General features: G+C 35.5%; 1 protein-coding gene across 2 annotated transcripts in view; it reads left to right on the top strand.

Moving 5' to 3' along the window:
* STEAP4 (STEAP4 metalloreductase) overlaps positions 1 to 15962 on the top strand; it is a 28884-nt gene extending 12922 nt beyond the window's left edge. For both annotated transcript variants that reach the window (XM_063099562.1, XM_063099563.1), the window contains 4 exons: positions 4736 to 5193; positions 5859 to 6386; positions 13443 to 13607; positions 15629 to 15962. In XM_063099562.1, coding sequence (XP_062955632.1) covers positions 4736 to 5193; positions 5859 to 6386; positions 13443 to 13607; positions 15629 to 15892 — 1415 coding nt within the window. In that variant the 3' untranslated portion in view covers positions 15893 to 15962. The remainder of the gene's footprint in view (positions 1 to 4735; positions 5194 to 5858; positions 6387 to 13442; positions 13608 to 15628) is intronic.
* The last annotated feature ends 2510 nt before the right edge of the window (positions 15963 to 18472 follow it).

The raw sequence follows: 18472 nt of genomic DNA, 5'->3' as shown, positions 1-18472 counted from the left end.
CCATGTTTACACATAGCAATTTTGAGTTAAAAAAAAGAAGTCTGAAATGGGTATAGCCACCATCTTTATACAGTGCTTGTACTTACTGGAAAATGCACCCTCAGCTTCATCTCCCTTGTGGTTGAGAGTATGCATACATCCCATTTCTACGAACTCCTATTATTAGGATGTTTTTCCAGGAGTTCAGAATTAAATTCTTACCAAGAATTACTTTTTATTTTTTACATGTTATTTTTTTCTTCATCCTAATTATGATAGCCTTAAGTCTGATAATATTTTTTCTTAAAAAATGATTAAAATATTGTATTATCCTGGGTTATCATGCAAGCAGAGATTGTGACAAAGGCTTGTGTACAGATAGTTAAGGGAGTGATTCCAGGGAACTCGGAGTGAGCAGCGGGGGACATAGCCAGGGAACATGGGAAAGACAGTAGAAGCACAGGTCACGTTGGCCACTGCTACAGAGACTGGTGCTCTGATCAACTGAGACTTTCTGAGGAACCTTATGAAATATGTCAGAGCTGTGTGCCGGAAGGCCGAGGAAGCACTTATCCATGGAGTCCTGCTCCTCATTGGTCTGTGGTGTCCCTATGGGTTGTTCATGTCTAAATGCTAAACAGGCCCAGATCTCAGAGGAGTCCCAGGACAAGAATCAAGAGAGACAAGATGTGGGTCCCCAAAGTAAGCCTCTGTTAGGCAGTGGAAGCTGAACAGAGCTCCTAACTGCCCAGAAACTGGAGATAGAACCAGGGGGATTTGGAATGGAGCTCAAGATGTGGCCCAAAAAATCATCAACCTTTGAGTTTCCATAACTTACACAAAGAGTAACTGCCCAATGAATAACTATATTTCTTTCTATTATGTCAACCAGTGATATCTTAATATCTCCTTACCATTTTTGCATCTTCAATTTGTTCAGTGATGTCTCTGAGGTTTTAAGATTGAAAATAAAGTTTAATGGTTGGGGTAACAGCCCAACTACGTTACATTGAATTGCCAAGCTACATTTTAAGAGGGAAATATTAAAATGTGAAAGAATTATAAATGAGAGAAGTTTACACTTGAGCTATTTTTACATCTGTGTTTTGACAAATTTATATGCTCTGAAGCCATTTCATATGGGGTTTTCTTTATAAGAAATAAGTAAGAACAGTAAGAGCTTCTTAAGAGTCATTGAACTCTAGTTGCAATAATTTTTACATATTTACAATAATGACAATTATATAAGCATAATTAACCCTTAATTTATAGAATTCATATAAAGATTACAATTACTAGAAAATTAATAGATTACTAAAGAATCTATTAATTGCCAGTTTATTGGGTATTTACTATGCCTGAAGAACTGTATGAATTAATGAATTAATGGATTAATCTAATCCTCATAATATGTCTCAAGTAGGTATTATCAGTTTCTCATTTTAAACATGATGAAACTGAGGCACAAAGAGTTTGAATAACTTGCCCAAGGTAAGATTGCTAGTAAAAAAAATAGTACCATGTAGTCAATATCTTAATTTTTTTAAAAAGTTTATGGCAGGTTAAAGTAAATCAATGTAGTGGCCAAATAGTCAAAATGATGTCTAGAGCATCTAGAATCACGATCTCTTTGCAATGATTAAGATAATCCAAATGAGAATATTTCAATAAAGAAATAGTCCATCTGATTACAGGACTCGAGAAACCACATTTTTATTTTGCTTTTAAATGTTCATTCATTGTGAGAGAGGGAAAAGAAATATGTCAGGATAAAATAACTGAGAAAAAGTGAGGGGCTAGGCAGTCAGACATTCTTTCAACACACAAACCAATTCTACAGAGAAGAATGATTAAGGCATCATTTGGCAGTTAGAGGGTTTGAGTTATAAAACTTATTGTTACCTGATTAGCAACTAACCAACCGAATGTAAATTGCTGTACTAGTTTACATTTGTAGATGCTACTAAGAACTTTTCAACGGTGTAGCTGTGTTTGCATATGAAGGGCCCTGATCATCTACAGGTGCTTTCCCATATGTGGTCATGACCTTCACTGGCACCCGTTCAGGATATCCAGTCACCAGCTGTTTTATAAAATGATTCAGTCATTGTGTTTAATTAGACTATTCAGAGTTTCTGCAGAAGAACAGGAAAGTCCTGTATGTCTTGTCCCTTTCTCGCATGACTTCTGCCTACCTACGAAGCCTGTATTATCAGTTTGTGATATAAGTACGCAACTTTGAAAAAGCTCAGGTAGAAATACAAGTGTTTTTCCAAAGGCTAAAATGGAAAGAGCAAATTTCTGAAACCCCAGTAAAAAGGTGCACACTTCATATATGCTATGCAATCTGCGTTAAATTCACCATGTTACGATTGAATGGTAATTATGTCTGGTTTGAAAAATCAAATTCACTCAGTTTTACTTTCAACCCATTTGGGTGAAAGTAGTAATGTCCTTACAATGTCCTCCCCCACTTCTTTCCTTCTCCCTTGCTCTTCCCGATCGGTTACTCTTTAATCATCCAGTCTCCTCTTTTTATCTCACAGTGTGTCTGGCACATAGAGTGAACACTGCTACTTCCAACTCCTACATTCCTTCCTTCTAATATTATTCAACAAATATTTATCAACTGCCTAGTCTGTCATAGTCGGTGCTCTTCCCAGCACTGAAGATACACCTCCCCCCTTCAAAAAAAAAAAAGAGAGATTGATTGAAATCTTAAACTAAATGTTGGGAAGAGAAGAATTTTGAGAAAAATTCAATACTGAAAGAGAAATAATACTCTTCAAAAATATACATGGTAACCTAGATTATTGTATTTGATCATAGAAACTTTGTTTTTGATTTAAACTTTGCAAATATTAAAAATGTATGAGGAGGGTACTTCAAAAAAACTCATGGAAAGATTTATATTACCTTAATACTATTTTTCCATGATCTTTTTGAAGTACCCTCATACAGTCACATAGTTCATAACAATATCTCAGTTTAGTTTTAATTTGTGTTTCTTTTATTTTGGGTAAGATTAAAATCTATATTTCTTTAGGATAAACTGTCAGCTCATATTTTTTGCCCAATTTTCTAATAGACAATTGTTTTTTTCTTATTGATTTGTGTGAGTTGAAAATATTTTTCCCAGATTGTTGATTATCTTCTGACTTTGCTTACAGTGGTTTTTGCTTTGCAGGAGTTATTTATTTTTATGTAATTACATCTTATTCATCTATACTTTAATGATTTAGTAATTATGAATAAGGTCGTCTCCCTTTAAGGTGGACATTTCATTTTTTAAAAAAAATTTAAACCTTGATGTATTTAGAATTTACCTCGGGGTGGAGTATGAGGTAGAGATTAGGGTTTTTCTTCCAGTGTTGCCTATTGAGTAATCCATTTTTTTCTTATTAACTTAAGATGCCATTTTTGTCACATGTGTTTGGGTCCATTTCTGGATTTTCTTTACTCTAATCCATTGAACTTTTTCTATTTCTTTTATAGTACCACAATATTTAATTATTTTAGCTGTATAATATTCTCAGTATTTAATAGGACTGGCCTGCCATTCATTACCCTACTTTTCAGAATTTATGGATTAAATTAGGAAAAACTGACATCTTTGTGAGGCTGAGCCTTCCCATGCAAGAACATGCTACACATTTCCACTCATATCAATATCTTCTCTGATTTTTAAGAGTATTTAAAATTTTTTTATATAGATCTTGCAAATATCTTGCTACCTTGTTACATATTGTCTCTATCTTGTTGCAGCTGTAAGCGTCTTTTCTTCTATTAAATATTATAACTGGTTTGTTTTTAGAATATGTGAAGAATTTTAATTGGTTTCCCAGGCAAGACGTTGAATTGTTTTTGTATGTATGATACTTTTTCTGTTGACTTTTTTGGGTTTTCCAAGTCTACAGCTTGATCGTCTGCAACCTCTTTTGAATTTCTATACCTCTCATTTCTTTCTCTTGTCTAATTGTGTTAGCTAGAACCTCCAGAACAATAATGAAAGTGATCATAGCAAACATATTTGTCTAGTTTCTGACTTTATTGGGAATGTTTCTAGCAGTTCTCTTTTAAGCATGATACTGGATTTTAGGTTGAGATAGATACTTTTTGAATGTTAAGAAAATATCTACCTGTTACTCTTTTACTATAAATCAAGAATAAATGCTGCATTTTAACATTTATCCATTTAGCATATGTAGATGTGACCATATTTTTCTCCCTAAATCTTCTAATATTTGAAGTTACATTAATAGATTTTCTAATACTGAATTTAAGAACTAATCTTTATATTCCCAGAATAAGTCCCATTTAATCAATGTTCACTTCTTCATAAACTGCTGGATTGTTTGCCAATGTTTTATTTAGGATTTTCATATCACTAAACATAAGTGATTGGTCCATAATTTCATCATTATTGCATTCTCTGTCAGAGTTTGTTTGCTCTGGAAACTTTTGGAACTATAAGTATTCAATAAATTCAATATCATTGTAATTTATGTCCATAGTTTAAAATATCCACCAGTAAGTGTCTTGGTTTTTTAGTTTTTCACCAACGATTTTGTTAAATAAGATACACATGAAAATATATATGACAATTTTTACTCCTCCCAAATTGGGGGAATATACTTGAGATAATTAGAAGATTAGAATATCAGTTTATTATACTATTTTCTGGATATAATTGTCATTAATTTTTCCATGCTCAGAGCATTCATGTTTTATTGGGTTTTGTGTTATTATTTTTCAGTTATGGAGAAAAGTGGTACAGATGCGTTTCCTCTTACTATGAATTCTTCAGTAAAGCAAGAGACTATATGTATTTTTGGAACTGGGGATTATGGAAGATCACTGGGATTTAAAATGCTCCAGTGTGGCTTTTCTGTTGTGTTTGGAAGTCGAAATCCCCGGATGACCAGCATACTGCCCAGTGGTGCAGATGTCTTGAGCTATTCAGAAGCAGCCCAGAAGTCTGACATCATAATCATAGCAATCCACAGAGAGCATTATGATTTTCTCACAGAACTAATTGAGGTCCTCAATGGGAAAATATTGGTAGACATCAGCAACAACCTCAAAATCAATCAGTATCCAGAATCTAATGCAGAACACCTTGCTCAGTTGGTGCCAGGAGCCCACGTGGTTAAAGCATTTAACACCATCTCAGCCTGGGCCCTCCAGTCAGGAGCGCTGGATGCAAGTCGGCAGGTAGGATTCAATGAATTTGCACTCTATCTTTAAAAAGTGAAGCTTTTAATGTGCACTTACCTCAAACATTCCAAAATACAATTCCAAAATAATATACCCACTAAATATTTCATTTTGCTAATATGTGCCATGAATAATTTTCTTGAGTTTGACTAAGTAGGGTAGCCACTTGTTGGGACTCATTTCCCACTGGCTGCACCCTCAGCTTTTAGCTCGATGGAACCCAGTGGTGTCAGTCTCTGGAGACTCTTGTGAGTACTAGAAACTAATAGAGCTTGGTGGATATTGTAAATATCCTTTTCCACTCCCATTACCTTGTGTGAAACTGGTCCCATTTATGCACTGAGATTAGAAGCAATCATAAATGATGTGGCAACCAGGAATGAATATGGAAGAAAGATCAAACTATTCACACTGTGGAGAACCATGTCTTATATCAGCGTGATGTGCCTAAAACCACCCTCGACTAAAAACCCTGATACTAGCTATTCAGTGCACATGCAAGTATAAAACGTCATATTGTTAAGTATGTTGATTCTGCATCCTTGTCTGAAAAACAGTTCACTATTACATGTCATTGTTCTGCATGGTGTTTAAATAGACTTTCAAAATAATTGTTAAGTAAAGAAAAAGAATAAATACAGAATTAATTATTTTTAACCTAGGTGTTTGTCTGTGGAAATGACAGCAAAGCCAAGCAAAGAGTGATGGATATTGCTCGTACTCTTGGACTTACTCCATTGGATCAAGGATCTCTAATGGCAGCCAAAGAAATTGAAAACTACCCCCTGCAATTATTTCCAATGTGGAGGTTCCCCTTCTATTTGTCTGCTGCACTGTGTGTCTTCTTCTTTTTCTACTGTGTTATAAGAGATGTAATCTACCCTTATGTTAATGAAAAGAAAGATAATACATTTCTCATGGCTGTTTCCATTCCAAATCGTATCTTTCCAGTAACAGCACTTATACTTCTTGCTTTGGTTTACCTCCCTGGTGTTATTGCTGCCATTCTGCAGCTGTACCGAGGTACGAAATATCACCGATTCCCAGACTGGCTTGACCATTGGATGCTTTGCAGAAAGCAGCTTGGCTTGGTGGCTCTGGGATTTGCCTTCCTTCATGTACTCTACACGCTTGTGATTCCTATTCGTTATTACGTAAGATGGAGGATAAGAAACTCAACTGTTAAACTGGTAAATGTCTACTCATTTGTATTCCCCTACTCCTTTTCTTTTTTAAGGAATATTCATGAGATACAAAGCAAATTGTCACTCCTCGTGCCCATGATGTGAGGGCCAGACTCCTACTGGCAGCATATGCATTACCAGAAATTACTTTTGTACCTGTGTCCCCCACCCAATTATCCCCCAACCTCCCTCCCCCTCCCTTTTCCTCCACACTCCATTTTGTATCCTTAGGTATGTTCTCTCTGTCTGCAAGTCCAACGCACCACTGTGGTCTTTCTTTCCTTCCTTCTTTCTCTCTTAGCTCCCACATATGAGTGAGCACATGTGGTATTTATCCCTCTGTGCTTTGCTTATTTCACTCAACATAAGTTTCTCAAGGTTCATCCATGTTGTTGCAAATGGTAGTATTTCATTCTTTTTTATGGCAGAGTAGTATTTCATGGTGCATATATACCACAGTTTCCTTATCCAACCATCCAATGATGGACATTTAGGTTGGTTCCATATCTTGGCTATTGCAAACAAAGCTGTGATGAACATGGGGGTGCAGGTATCCCTTCGACCTGATGATTTCCATTCCTCTGGGTATATACCCAGAAGAGGGATTGCTGGATCATATGGAAGATCTATGTGTAGTTGTTTGAGAAATCTCCATACTGTTTTCCATAGTACTTGTACTAACGTACAGTCCTACCAACAGTGTAGGAGTGTTCCCTTCTCTCCACACCTTCGTCAGCATTTGTTGTTTACTGTCTCTTTGATTATAGCCAGTCTAACTTGGGTGAGGTGGTATCTCAATGTAGTTTTAATTTGCATTTCCCTGATGACTAGTGATGTTGAGCATTTTTTCATGTAGCTGTTGGCCATTTGTATGTCTTCCTTTGAAAAATGTCCGTTCAGGTCCTTTGCCCATTTTTTAATTGGGTTATTTGTTTTTATACTGTGTAATTGTTTGAGTTCTAGGTATATTCTGGATATTAATCCCTTGTCGGATGCATAGTTAGCAAAAATTTTCTCCCACTCTGTAGGTTGTCATTTCACTCTGTTGATTGTTTTCTTTGCTGTGCAGAAGTTTTCAGTTTGATATAGTCCCATTTCTTTATTCTTTCTTCTGCTTTTTGTGCTTTCAGGCTCATGTTCATAAAGCCTGTGCCCAGACCTAATTGCTGAAGTGTTTCACCTTTATTTTCCCTTAGTAATTTTATAGTTTCAGGTCTTATACTTAAGTCTTTAATCCATTTTGAGTTGATTTTAGTGTATGGTGAGAGATGCATATCTAGTTTCATTCTTCTGCATATGGATATCCAGTTTTCCCAGCACCATTTGTTGAAGAGGCTGTCTTTTCCCCAATGTAGATTTTTGTTGCCTTTGTCCAATATCAGATGGCTAAAAGCCTGAGGAGTGATTTCTGGGTTCTCAATTCTACTCCACTGGTCTGAATGTCTATTTTTATACCAGTATTATGCTGTTTTGGTTACAGTAGCTTTGTAGTATAATTTGAAATAGGCAGAGTTATACCTCCAGTTTTTTGTTTTTTTTTTTTTTTCCTCAGGATTGCTTTGGTTATTCAGGGTCTTTTGTTTTTCCATATGAAAGGTAAGATTATTTTTTTCCATTTCTGTGAAGAATGTCATTGGTATTTTGATGGGGATTGCATTGAATCTGTAGATCGCTTGGGGTAGTATAGACATTTTCACAGTGTTAATTCTTCCAATCCAAGAGCATGGAATATCTTTCTATTGTTTTGTGACATCTTTAATTTATTTCAGAAGTGGTTTGTAGTTTTCATTGTAGAGATCTTTCACCTCCTTGGTTAAATTGATCCTTAGGTATCTTATTTTTTTGTGTGACAATTGTAAATGGGATTACTTTATTTTTCTTTCTGTTAATTCATTATTTGAATATATAAATGCTACTTATTTGGGGGCATTTATTTTGTATCCTGTAACATTACTGAAGTTGTTAACCAGCTCTAGGAGTTTTTTGATAGAGTCTTTAGGTTTTTCTTTTTTTTTTTTTTTTTTTTTTTTTTTTTTTTTTTTTTTTTTCTTTTTCGTGACCGGCACTCAGCCAGTGAGTGCACCGGTCAGTCCTATATAGGATCCGAACCCGCGGCGGGAGCGTCGCCACGCTCCCAGCGCAGCACTCTACCAAGTGCGCCACGGGCTCGGCCCTAGGTTTTTCTATATATAGTATCATGTCATCTGCAAATAGAGAAAGTTTGACTTCATCTTTCCCAATCTGGATTCGCTTTATTTCTTTCTCTTGCCTGATTGCTCTGGCTAGTACCTCTAGTGCTATGTTAAACAGAAGTGGTGAGAGTGGGCATCCTTGTCTTCTTCCTGTTCTTAGGGGAAAGGCCTTCAATTTTTCCCCATTCAGAGTAATACTGGTGGTGGGCTTATCATAAATGGCTTTTATTGTGTTGAGATATTTTCCTTCTATACCTAATTTGTTGAGTCTTTATCATGAAGGGATGTTGAATTTTGTCAAATGCTTTTTCAGCATCTATTGAGATATCATATGTTCTTTGTCCTTGAGTTTGTTGATATGATGTATCACATTTATTGACTTCCATATGTTGAACCATCCTTGCATCCCTGGGATGAATCCCACTTGATCATAGTATATAATTTTTTTAATATGTTGCAGTATTCTGATTGCTAATATTTTGTTGAGGATTTTAGCATCTAGGTTCATCAAGGATATTGGCCTATAATTTTCTTTTTTGTGTCTGTGTGTCTGTATCTGGTTTTGGTATCAGAGTTATGTTGGCCTCATAGAATGAGTTTGGGAGAGTAGCATCTGTTTCAATTGTTTGGAATAGCTTGAGAAGAATTGGTATTAACTCCTCTTTAAAAGTTCGATAGAATTCAGCTATAAAATCATTGAGACCCAGACTTTTCTTTGATGGAAGATAGCTAATTACCATTTTAATCTCCTTGCTTGTTATTGGTCTGTTCATGTGTTCTATCTCTTCTTGGTTCAGTCTTGAGAGTTTGTGTGTGTCTAGAAACTTATCCATATCTTCCAGATTTTCATATTTGTTGTAATACAGTTATTTATAATAGTCTCTAATGATTCTTTGTATTTTTGTGGTATTGGTTATAATGTCTCCCTTTTCATTTCTGATTTTGTTTTTTCGGGTCTTTTTTTTGTTGTTGTTAATCTAGCTAATGGTTTGTCTATTTTATTTATCTTCTCGAAAAACCAACTTTTTGTTTTGTTGATCTTTTCTATCGTTTTTTGGGGGTCTCTATTTCATTTAGTTCTACTGTGCTCTTAATTATTTCTTTCCATCTACTACCTTTAGTTTTGGATTGTTGTTGTTTTTCCAAGTTCTTTGAGGTGTAGTGTTAGGTCATTTATTTGAAGTCTTTCCATTCTTTTGATATAAGCATTTATTGCAATAAATTAGCCTCTTATTACTGCTTTTGCGGTATCCCACAGGTTTTGGTATGATGTATCTTTATTTTCATTAGTTTCTAGAAATTTTTTGATTTCCTGTTTAATTTCTTCTTGGACCCATAGGTCATTCAGGAGCCTATTATTTAATTTCCATGTATTTGTATAGCTTCCAGAGTTTTGCTTATTTTTTATTTCCAATTTTAGTCCATTATGATCTGAAAAGATAGTTGGAATTATTTCAATTTTTTTAAATTTGCTGCGACTAGATTTGTGACCTAATATGTGGTCTATCCCGGAGAGCATACCATGAGCTAATGAGAAGAAAGTGTATTCTTTAGTTGTTGGGTGAAATGTCCTGTATGTATCTGCCAAGACCAGTTGGTCTAAGGTGTAAATTAAATCCTGTGTCTCTTTGTTGACTTGTTGTCTGGAAGATCTGTCCCATACTGAGAGAGAGGTGTTCAGATCACCCATTATTAATGTATTAGGTCCTATTTCTTTCTTTACGTCTAAGAGTGTTTGCTTTATATATTTGGGTGCTCCAGTATTGGGTGCATACATGTTTATGATTGTTATGTCTTCTGGCTGGATAGATCCCTTTATCATTATATAGTGTCCTTCTTTATCTCTTTTTATGTTTTTTGGTTTACAGCCTATTTTGTCCAATATAAGAATAGCTACTCCTGCTCATTTTTGGTTTTTATTTGCATGGTATATCTTTTTCCATCCTTTCACTTTTAGTCTATGTGTGTCTCTAAAGGTGAGGTGGGTCTCTTGAAGACAGCATACACTTAGGTCTAGCTTTTTAATACAATCAGTCAGTCTGTGTCTTTTGAATGGAGAGTTTAGGCCATTCACATTTAAGGTAGTTATTGGCAAGTGTTGCTTAATTCTTGTCATTTAATTGCTTCTTGTTCAGATGATTTAAATATCTTTTGATCATTATTTTCCCTTTTATTTCTCTTCTTCAATGTTAGTTGGGAATTTAAGGTGGGATGATTTAGCTTCTTTCTCTTTCTTACTGACATTTTTGGGTTTTGCTCTTTCTGTATATTTGTGATGGTGGTCACCATTACTCAGATTCCAGATGAATGACTACCTTGAGAATTTCTTGCAGAGCTGGTCGTGTGGCGGTGAACTCATACAACTTTTGTTTGTCTAGGAAATACACTATTTCTCCCTCATTTCTGAAGGAGAGCCTTGCTGAGTAAAGAATTCTTGGCTGGCAACATTTTTCTTTTAGTATTTTGAATATATCATTCCACTTTCTTCTGGCCTGCAGGGTTTTGGTTGAGAAGTCTGCGGTTAGCTTGATGGGGGTGCACCTATAAGTGACCTGACGCTTTTCTCTTGCTGCTTGTAGAATTCTGTGTCTTTGAGCTTTGCAAATTTAACCATAATGTGTCTTGGGGAGGATCTTTTTGGATTGAATCTGTTTGGAGACCTTTGAGCTTCCTGGATCTGAAGGTCTGTATCTCACCCTACACCTGGGAAGTTTTCTGTTACTATTTCCTTGAATAGGTTTTCAATACCTTTTCCTTTCTCTTCCCCTTCAGGAATACCCATGATTTAGATGTTAGAGCACTTGAGGTTGTCTGCTATCTCTCTTAGGTTTTCCTCATTATTTTAAATTCTTTTTTCCTTTTTTTTTTTTTGTCTGCCTGAGTTATTTCAAAAAGACTATCTTCAAGCTCTGAAACTCTTTCTTCTGCTTGCTCTACCCTGCTGCTCAAGCTCTCAGTTGTGTTTTTTATTTCATTCAGTGAATCTTTCATTTCTAGAAGTTCTGCTACACTCTTTTTTAAGGTATTAATCTCTTTGTAGATTTCCTCGTTCATATTCTGGATATTTTTTCTTGTTTCATTGTGTTCTCTAATTGAGTCTTCCTTTATTTCTTCACATTTTCTTAAGATAATTGCATGGAATTCTTTTTCAGACATTTCAAGGATTCCCTGTTCCATGCAGTCTGACTTCAGAGCATAACTGTATTCTTTTGATGGTGTCATTTCTTCTTGTTTGTTTGTACTTCCAGTAATTTTTTTGTTAACATTTAGTCATTTGGTAGAGGGTTTGCTTCTTCTGTTACACTGAGGCTGGCTGTGGAGTGGCCCTGGTTGCTGCTGCGGTGGTGAATTGTCTTTGCTTGACAGTAGGTGTGGTGGTGGTTATGTTAAACCACTTTGGGTCCTGTTCCAGAATCTGTGGTAGCAGAATGAGCACCTAGCACTGCGCAGTTCTGCTGGGCTCACCTCGGCAGGTCAGACCCCATGGGCTGGTGCTCCCCTCTGGGTCCAAGGAGTGGGGAGGGGCCACCTCTAGCTGCATGTCCCCTACTCCTTAAATCAAAAAGGAATCTTGCTACATAATATTCCATTTCACAATTGTAGAAAATTACTCTTCTAAACATCTTTATTTTTTAAAGTAACTATAATCAGAAACATCATGTCTTTTTTTTTGGCTTTTTTTCTTAATGAATCCAATTAAGATCTCACACAACTATCAAGGATAAAATTTACATTCCCAGGTTCACTTGGGTCAGGATCTGTATTCCCAGGGCTCACTGGGATACTAACAAACTGACAGATTTGGGGGCTCCGGAAACCTGACACCTACTTGAATTTCTTTGGGTGGTAGTCAATAATTGTAAACTAATGTGTTTTCAAGCTTCTATTTTTATGCATGCTACTTCCTTTTGGAAGTGAAAACTAACCATATTGTAAGTAAGGGGGCTGCTTAAATATGTGCCAAGCAACACAAACAAATTTACAAAAGGGTGCTTATAGCTCTCTTAATGTTTGACTTCTGGGAAGTTTTCCTCAATAACTAGAAAACTAAACAATTCTGAACAAATGTCAAATACTATCTTATCATAGTCAGAAGATTCAGAAAGAATCAGCTCAAGGAGTCTTAAATCATTGCCAGAGGAAGTGGTATGTCAGGTCTAATTTAGAAATATTGGGTTTTGATTGATTTTAGTGCAGTCTCAAAGATTACTATTCAATAACTCATTGATGATGCTACATTATTTCCTTAACAAATGCATAGGAAAGAGTTACACTACAAGGGCCTAATTCCTTGGGTAAGAGTCACACTACCAGGGCTTGCCTGATTCCTCTCAACCTGTGGTGTGACAGACTTGATGCCATATTATGACATAACAAACATGAAAGAACCAAACTTTGTAGGTGTCAATAATCAACATATAAAGCAGAAAAACAGAGTTCTGATGTAATCATTTGAGAGCATCTAGTTTTGCTTGGGAACAAAAAGCCATATGGTTAAGAATGTAATGTTTACTGTGTTTTAGGATTTACACGGTACCTTAAAACTCCTTACACAACTCAGGGAGTCAAGTATTATAAATAAAGTCCCAACAAAACCAATTACTTTTTCTACCAAAAAAAAAAAAGTGTGTGTGTGTATATTTATATAATGTGTATATATATATACACACACATATATGTGTATATGTATATATATATATAATATCTAAGTGTATTTTTCTCCACAATTACTTTTAAATGATTATTAAGAAATGCCATACAATTTGCTTTAAGAAAATAACCTATGCAATGGTATTTTTCAGTCTCCTTAAGAGTGTGGGACAGTTTGTAAAAAATGTAATTTTTTTTTAATTGCTTATAATTTTCTTAGGCAATATCCAAAAAAGAGGATCCATTTATTACCTCTTCAGCCTGGCTTAATGATTCATATATAGCTTTGGGAATCCTTGGTTTTTTTCTGTTTGTACTTTTGGGAATCACTTCCTTGCCATCAGTTAGCAACAAGGTCAACTGGAGAGAGTTCCGATTTGTCCAGGTAAGGACTTCAAGATTTAATTTTCTTTACATTGCAAATGAGTATAATTTTACAAATATTCTCATTGTTTTCTCATATCATGCCTAATTTTTCATTTTGCTCCATTACTTCCCTAGCAATCTCGTTTTAAAAATTCAAATTGGAAAACTTTAAACTCAGGCAGATTTCGTAATGGTTTGATTTCCTAGTAGGGCATCCCTTACCAAGAATCCCGACTGCTCCCAGAGGCACAGCTAAGACTATAGAGTGAAAAGCATCAAGAACTACTAAACTTTATGTGGAGATGTACTAGGTGCAAGGTAAAAAGAAACCCACAGACAAAATTTCACCTTCTAAAGATTAACCTTACAACATGTACATATTGCTATGGAAAGGAGGATACTGAAATAAAGTTTAAAACCTTTGAAGCCAGATTTGATAGACATCGTCACACCAGACTTACTGCTGATCTGTAAAAGGGAAAACATCTTTTCCCACATGTCAACCACCAGACACCTCATTAAAGCTACATAGTAACTATTCTTGTAGACCAGTAGTCTACAAAATATGTCACCAGACCAGCAACAGCAGCATCCCCTGGGAACATGTTAGATACACAAAGCCCCAGGCCACAACCAGACCTACTGAATCAGAAGCTCTGGAGGTGTGGCTCAGCAACTCGTTTTAATAAGCTCTCCAGATGATTCTGATGCATGCTCTTTGTGAACCAGTATAATAAAATAGACCATTAGTCATTGAAATTAGGTTTGAATTTTATAGAACTATTTGAATTTCAAGTCTTTGTATTTTTTTACTCCCAGGGACCAAATGCAGTCTACATTTTCTGATGATGATAACATTTTTATTTAACCCATTAGGACAGAAATAAACATTGTGTTTAGACCAAAACAAATCGACAAGTTTGCTAATTGCTCCTTATTGGTATAGAAATTAGCTAGTATCTGCTTTTAGTCAGTAGCATCTACTAATGTGGTGCTTCTTGAGGTCATGATGCACCTTATTCATCTCTGACCTCTAGAAAAGGTGATAAAAGAGTTTTACCATTAGGTACAGAGGCAAGGTACATTATTTATTCAAACTGAGAAGAGTTTATTCCTGGGAAACTTTTCCATCCAGCCATGTTAAGATGAAGCTACCATGTCATTTGTAAGCTTTTTTCAGTACTTAGCACAGTGTCCTAAATATTACAGATTTCAGTGGGAAAGGGGGAAGAGGAGACGGGTTAGCAAGAGATTGGTAAAGGGCCACAAAACTATTACATTGTGTAATGTTGGATATACTAACTATCCTGATTTGAGCATCACATCTTGCACACAGGTACTGATATTCAACTCTGTACCCCACAGATTTATATAATCGATTATGTTTCAATAGATAAATGAATAAATAATAAATGTAAAATTATTTTTTATTCCTTGCTCATTTTTCTTTTAAATCACCTTTATTTTGTTGTTTAAAACAGCACTTAAATAATTCTTTTATTTGGATATTGTATTGTTTATATCTGCATTTGATTCATTTTAAAGTTTAAATTAATATATATAATAAGAAGTTCATATCTGACTTGAAAAGCCCCTCCATTTTTTTAAAAAGTTATTTTGTCTCTCCTTTAATACATAAGAGACTTTTTTGGTAAGGTGCTATGCTTCTTTTAGTTTGAAATGCACTCAGTCTGTGTCATTATGTTCTTTATTTTACCACTTCTTCCAATCAAAGAATTTGGTTTGTTAGTTTTCAAGCATGTCCTTTTCTGTGTACTTCGATAAAGTTTTATGACTTCACACAGGCCTGAGAATGGCTTGTAAATCAATGTCGTGGTATATTTGCTAATGGGAAAATCAGCCACATTTTTTTTCCTCTTTTTTGTTGTTGTCATTTTTATTGTCTATTAATTAAAGGGTAAAGATTGATTTTAGCATTAAAAAATTACAGGTTTCAAATGTTTGTGGTTGTTGACAAATATCCTTCCTTGGCTTAGATGTAAATAATGTTAATGTGCATTTTTTGTTTCTTGCTTATAGTCCAAACTGGGCTATTTGACCCTGATCTTGTGCACAGCCCACACCTTGGTATATGGCGGAAAGAAGTTCCTCAGCCCTTCAGCTCTCAAATGGTATCTTCCTTCAGCCTACATATTAGCCCTGATCATTCCTTGCACCGTGCTGGTGATCAAGTTTATCCTCATCATGCCATGCATAGACAGAACTCTTACACGGATCCGCCAGGGCTGGGAAAGGAGCTCAAAATACTCAAAATCAGCATTGAATGGAAAAACATATATGTGAAGTAAATTCAATTTACCAGGACTTCTGAACTACTAAATGTTTATAAAAGTATTAAATGTTTATAAAAGAATAGTGGGTACACTTAAGAAAGTTTTTTCTCCCGCCATGGTAAGAAATTTATGAACACAGGAAGAAACATTGCCTGACTTTGAGAAATTGGCAGGTTGGAAAAGAACACCATTTTATCGCAGGTTAATGATGAGTCAGTGCAGATCCCTGCCTCTTTTCCCAGAGGCCATGGTGCGAAGATTGAGAAGCTTCTTTGTGGGCTGGCCAGTTAGCTCAGTTGGTTAGAGCACAGCCTTGTAATACCAAAGTCACAGGTTAAGATCCCTGAACCTGCCAGCCGCCAAAAACAAAAAGCTTCTTTCTTGCGAGCAACCTTTGTGATGTAATGTCTTGCAAAATCCCGGAGAAGTACATGCAACTTCCTTCTCTGCTTTGAGGGCTGAGTTAAATGAGGAAGAAAACAGTACAATGGTGGCCACTGATAAAGGCTTTCTTAAGTATGTCTGAAGAAGAGGGCCAAATGAAGTAGAAGGAATGAGATATTTTTGTTTGTTTTTTGTTTGTAAAAATGATCATAAATATGACCATAATGGATTCTGTAGTTTGATGTACCACTTGATTTTGCTTTTACCAATATGAATGTCTACTGTGGAGAACTATTTTATAAAACAACAAAAATAATCACAATTAATTAGAAGTAACTATGCCCTGGATACATGCAAATTTATAGAGTTGTCATATAAGATCCTTCCTCTATAAGGAACAGGTGTAGGAAAGATTGAGTAAAAATGGAGGGATATCCACTTGGATTTTTTCATCATGTGATAAGCAAAGAAGGTTTGATAACAGCTCTTGCACAAAAACTTCAAATAGACAAGTATTTTAGATAGCAAGCTAAATAAATATTGTAAAGTTGCACCTTATTCGATTTGATATTATTTAGGTATTGTAATATGCTTTGTAAATTATATGTTCCAAATATTGTTCAATATTAATCATCTAGGAAATTAATTTCTAGTATGAAGAAGTAGTTTCTATAATCTGCCTTAGTCTATTATCATTTTAAGCAGTAAAATTAAATGAATAATCTGAACGTATAAATTTGACCCATGAATAGATGAGAGAGAATTATGGAAAGTCACAATGCAGAAAGGTGTGAGAAGTAGTTGCTGTATGAGACTTGGTCCTTTCTCAATTTTTTTCTAGATTCTTTATCTCAATTCTTGCTAGAATGTAGGAAGGTACTCACTGTTTTTCTATGCTTATGGTGCCGTTTCCAAGATGACCTTCAGCAGGATTAGCCTTCCTAGCTCAAGCATGGAGCTAAAAGGAGCCTTATGCACAATCTTCCCACATACTAAAGCAACTAAAAGGCACTGGGTCTGACATTTTTCTGCCTGCTTTACAAAGGCCTTTTTTTTTTTTTTTACTTTTATTATAACATATTATACATGACATTATACAAAATGATTAAAATATATTAAAACATCATTCACGATCCAGGATTTTTTTGGTAAAACTTTTTGGAAATAATTCTATCTATATTATATATTAAATTTTATATCCTTCCTTTATCACTTGTTAGAGGCTTTGTTCTCTTACTTGGTATATGTATTTATATAATGGCTGCATAATATCACACCAAATAGGCATTTTTTAACCACTGAGTTAATTTCACATGTAGGCCATATCCACTTTTTACTAAAACAAATAACATTTCAGGGAATATCTTTACACTGATAATGTATCTTTCATATTTTCAATTATTTCCTAGAACACTTGTCAAAAATTGGGATTACAAAATTAAAGTACTTTTACTAACATTTGCTATATATTGCCAATTTATTTCTAGCAATCATATTGATACAGTTAGCATTGGATGAGATTGTTGGTTTCATCATACCAGTATAGATTTTGGTTTTTATTTCAGTTTGTGTTTACTGATAAATATCTGAAAAGGTACATAGAACATATGCTCCTTCAATTTATTCCTAACCAACCCAAGCAAGGATAACACACCTGGAAGACCGAGCAGAGCATCGGCAGAAAAGACAGGGAAAATGTCACTACTCATCCATGTCATGCAAAACAGCCAAGTGTGCTGGAACTGGAGCTTCCTCTTTCACTAGAGAATTAGTTGTTAAAGGTTAAATGTAAGACCCGTGCACCATGCACAAATCCCACACATCGGGGTGGCTCACCTCACAAGGACCACGAGTTAGAGGCCATTGCAAAAAACATGAGATTTTATTATTCCAGCATGCTGGGGTCACTTCGTCTCCAGGACAAAAGTGGCCCCCAGTTTACAATACAAGCACCTTTTATACAGTTTTTCCTGAACAGATCTTTATGACAGAATGAGTTGTTGGTTATCTGTGGTGCCCTTGGATTTATGGGCAGACTTTAGCAGGCTGGCACCCCAATAGATCTAGATCTGTGGCGCCTTTAGATTTACAGGTGGGCTTTAGCAGGCTGGTACCTCTGATAAGGAATGGCGCTTCTCTCAATCATATATCTTCCCTGGGGCCTGGCCAGTAGGCTCTTAGATAAGGTACTAGCCAGTTCCTGGAA

The sequence above is a fragment of the Cynocephalus volans genome, chromosome 6, assembly GCF_027409185.1.
Source record: "Cynocephalus volans isolate mCynVol1 chromosome 6, mCynVol1.pri, whole genome shotgun sequence".
Classification (NCBI taxonomy): Eukaryota; Metazoa; Chordata; class Mammalia; order Dermoptera; family Cynocephalidae; genus Cynocephalus; species Cynocephalus volans.
Note: the sequence above shows the minus strand (reverse complement) of the source record. Positions and strands in the feature narration are given on the sequence as shown.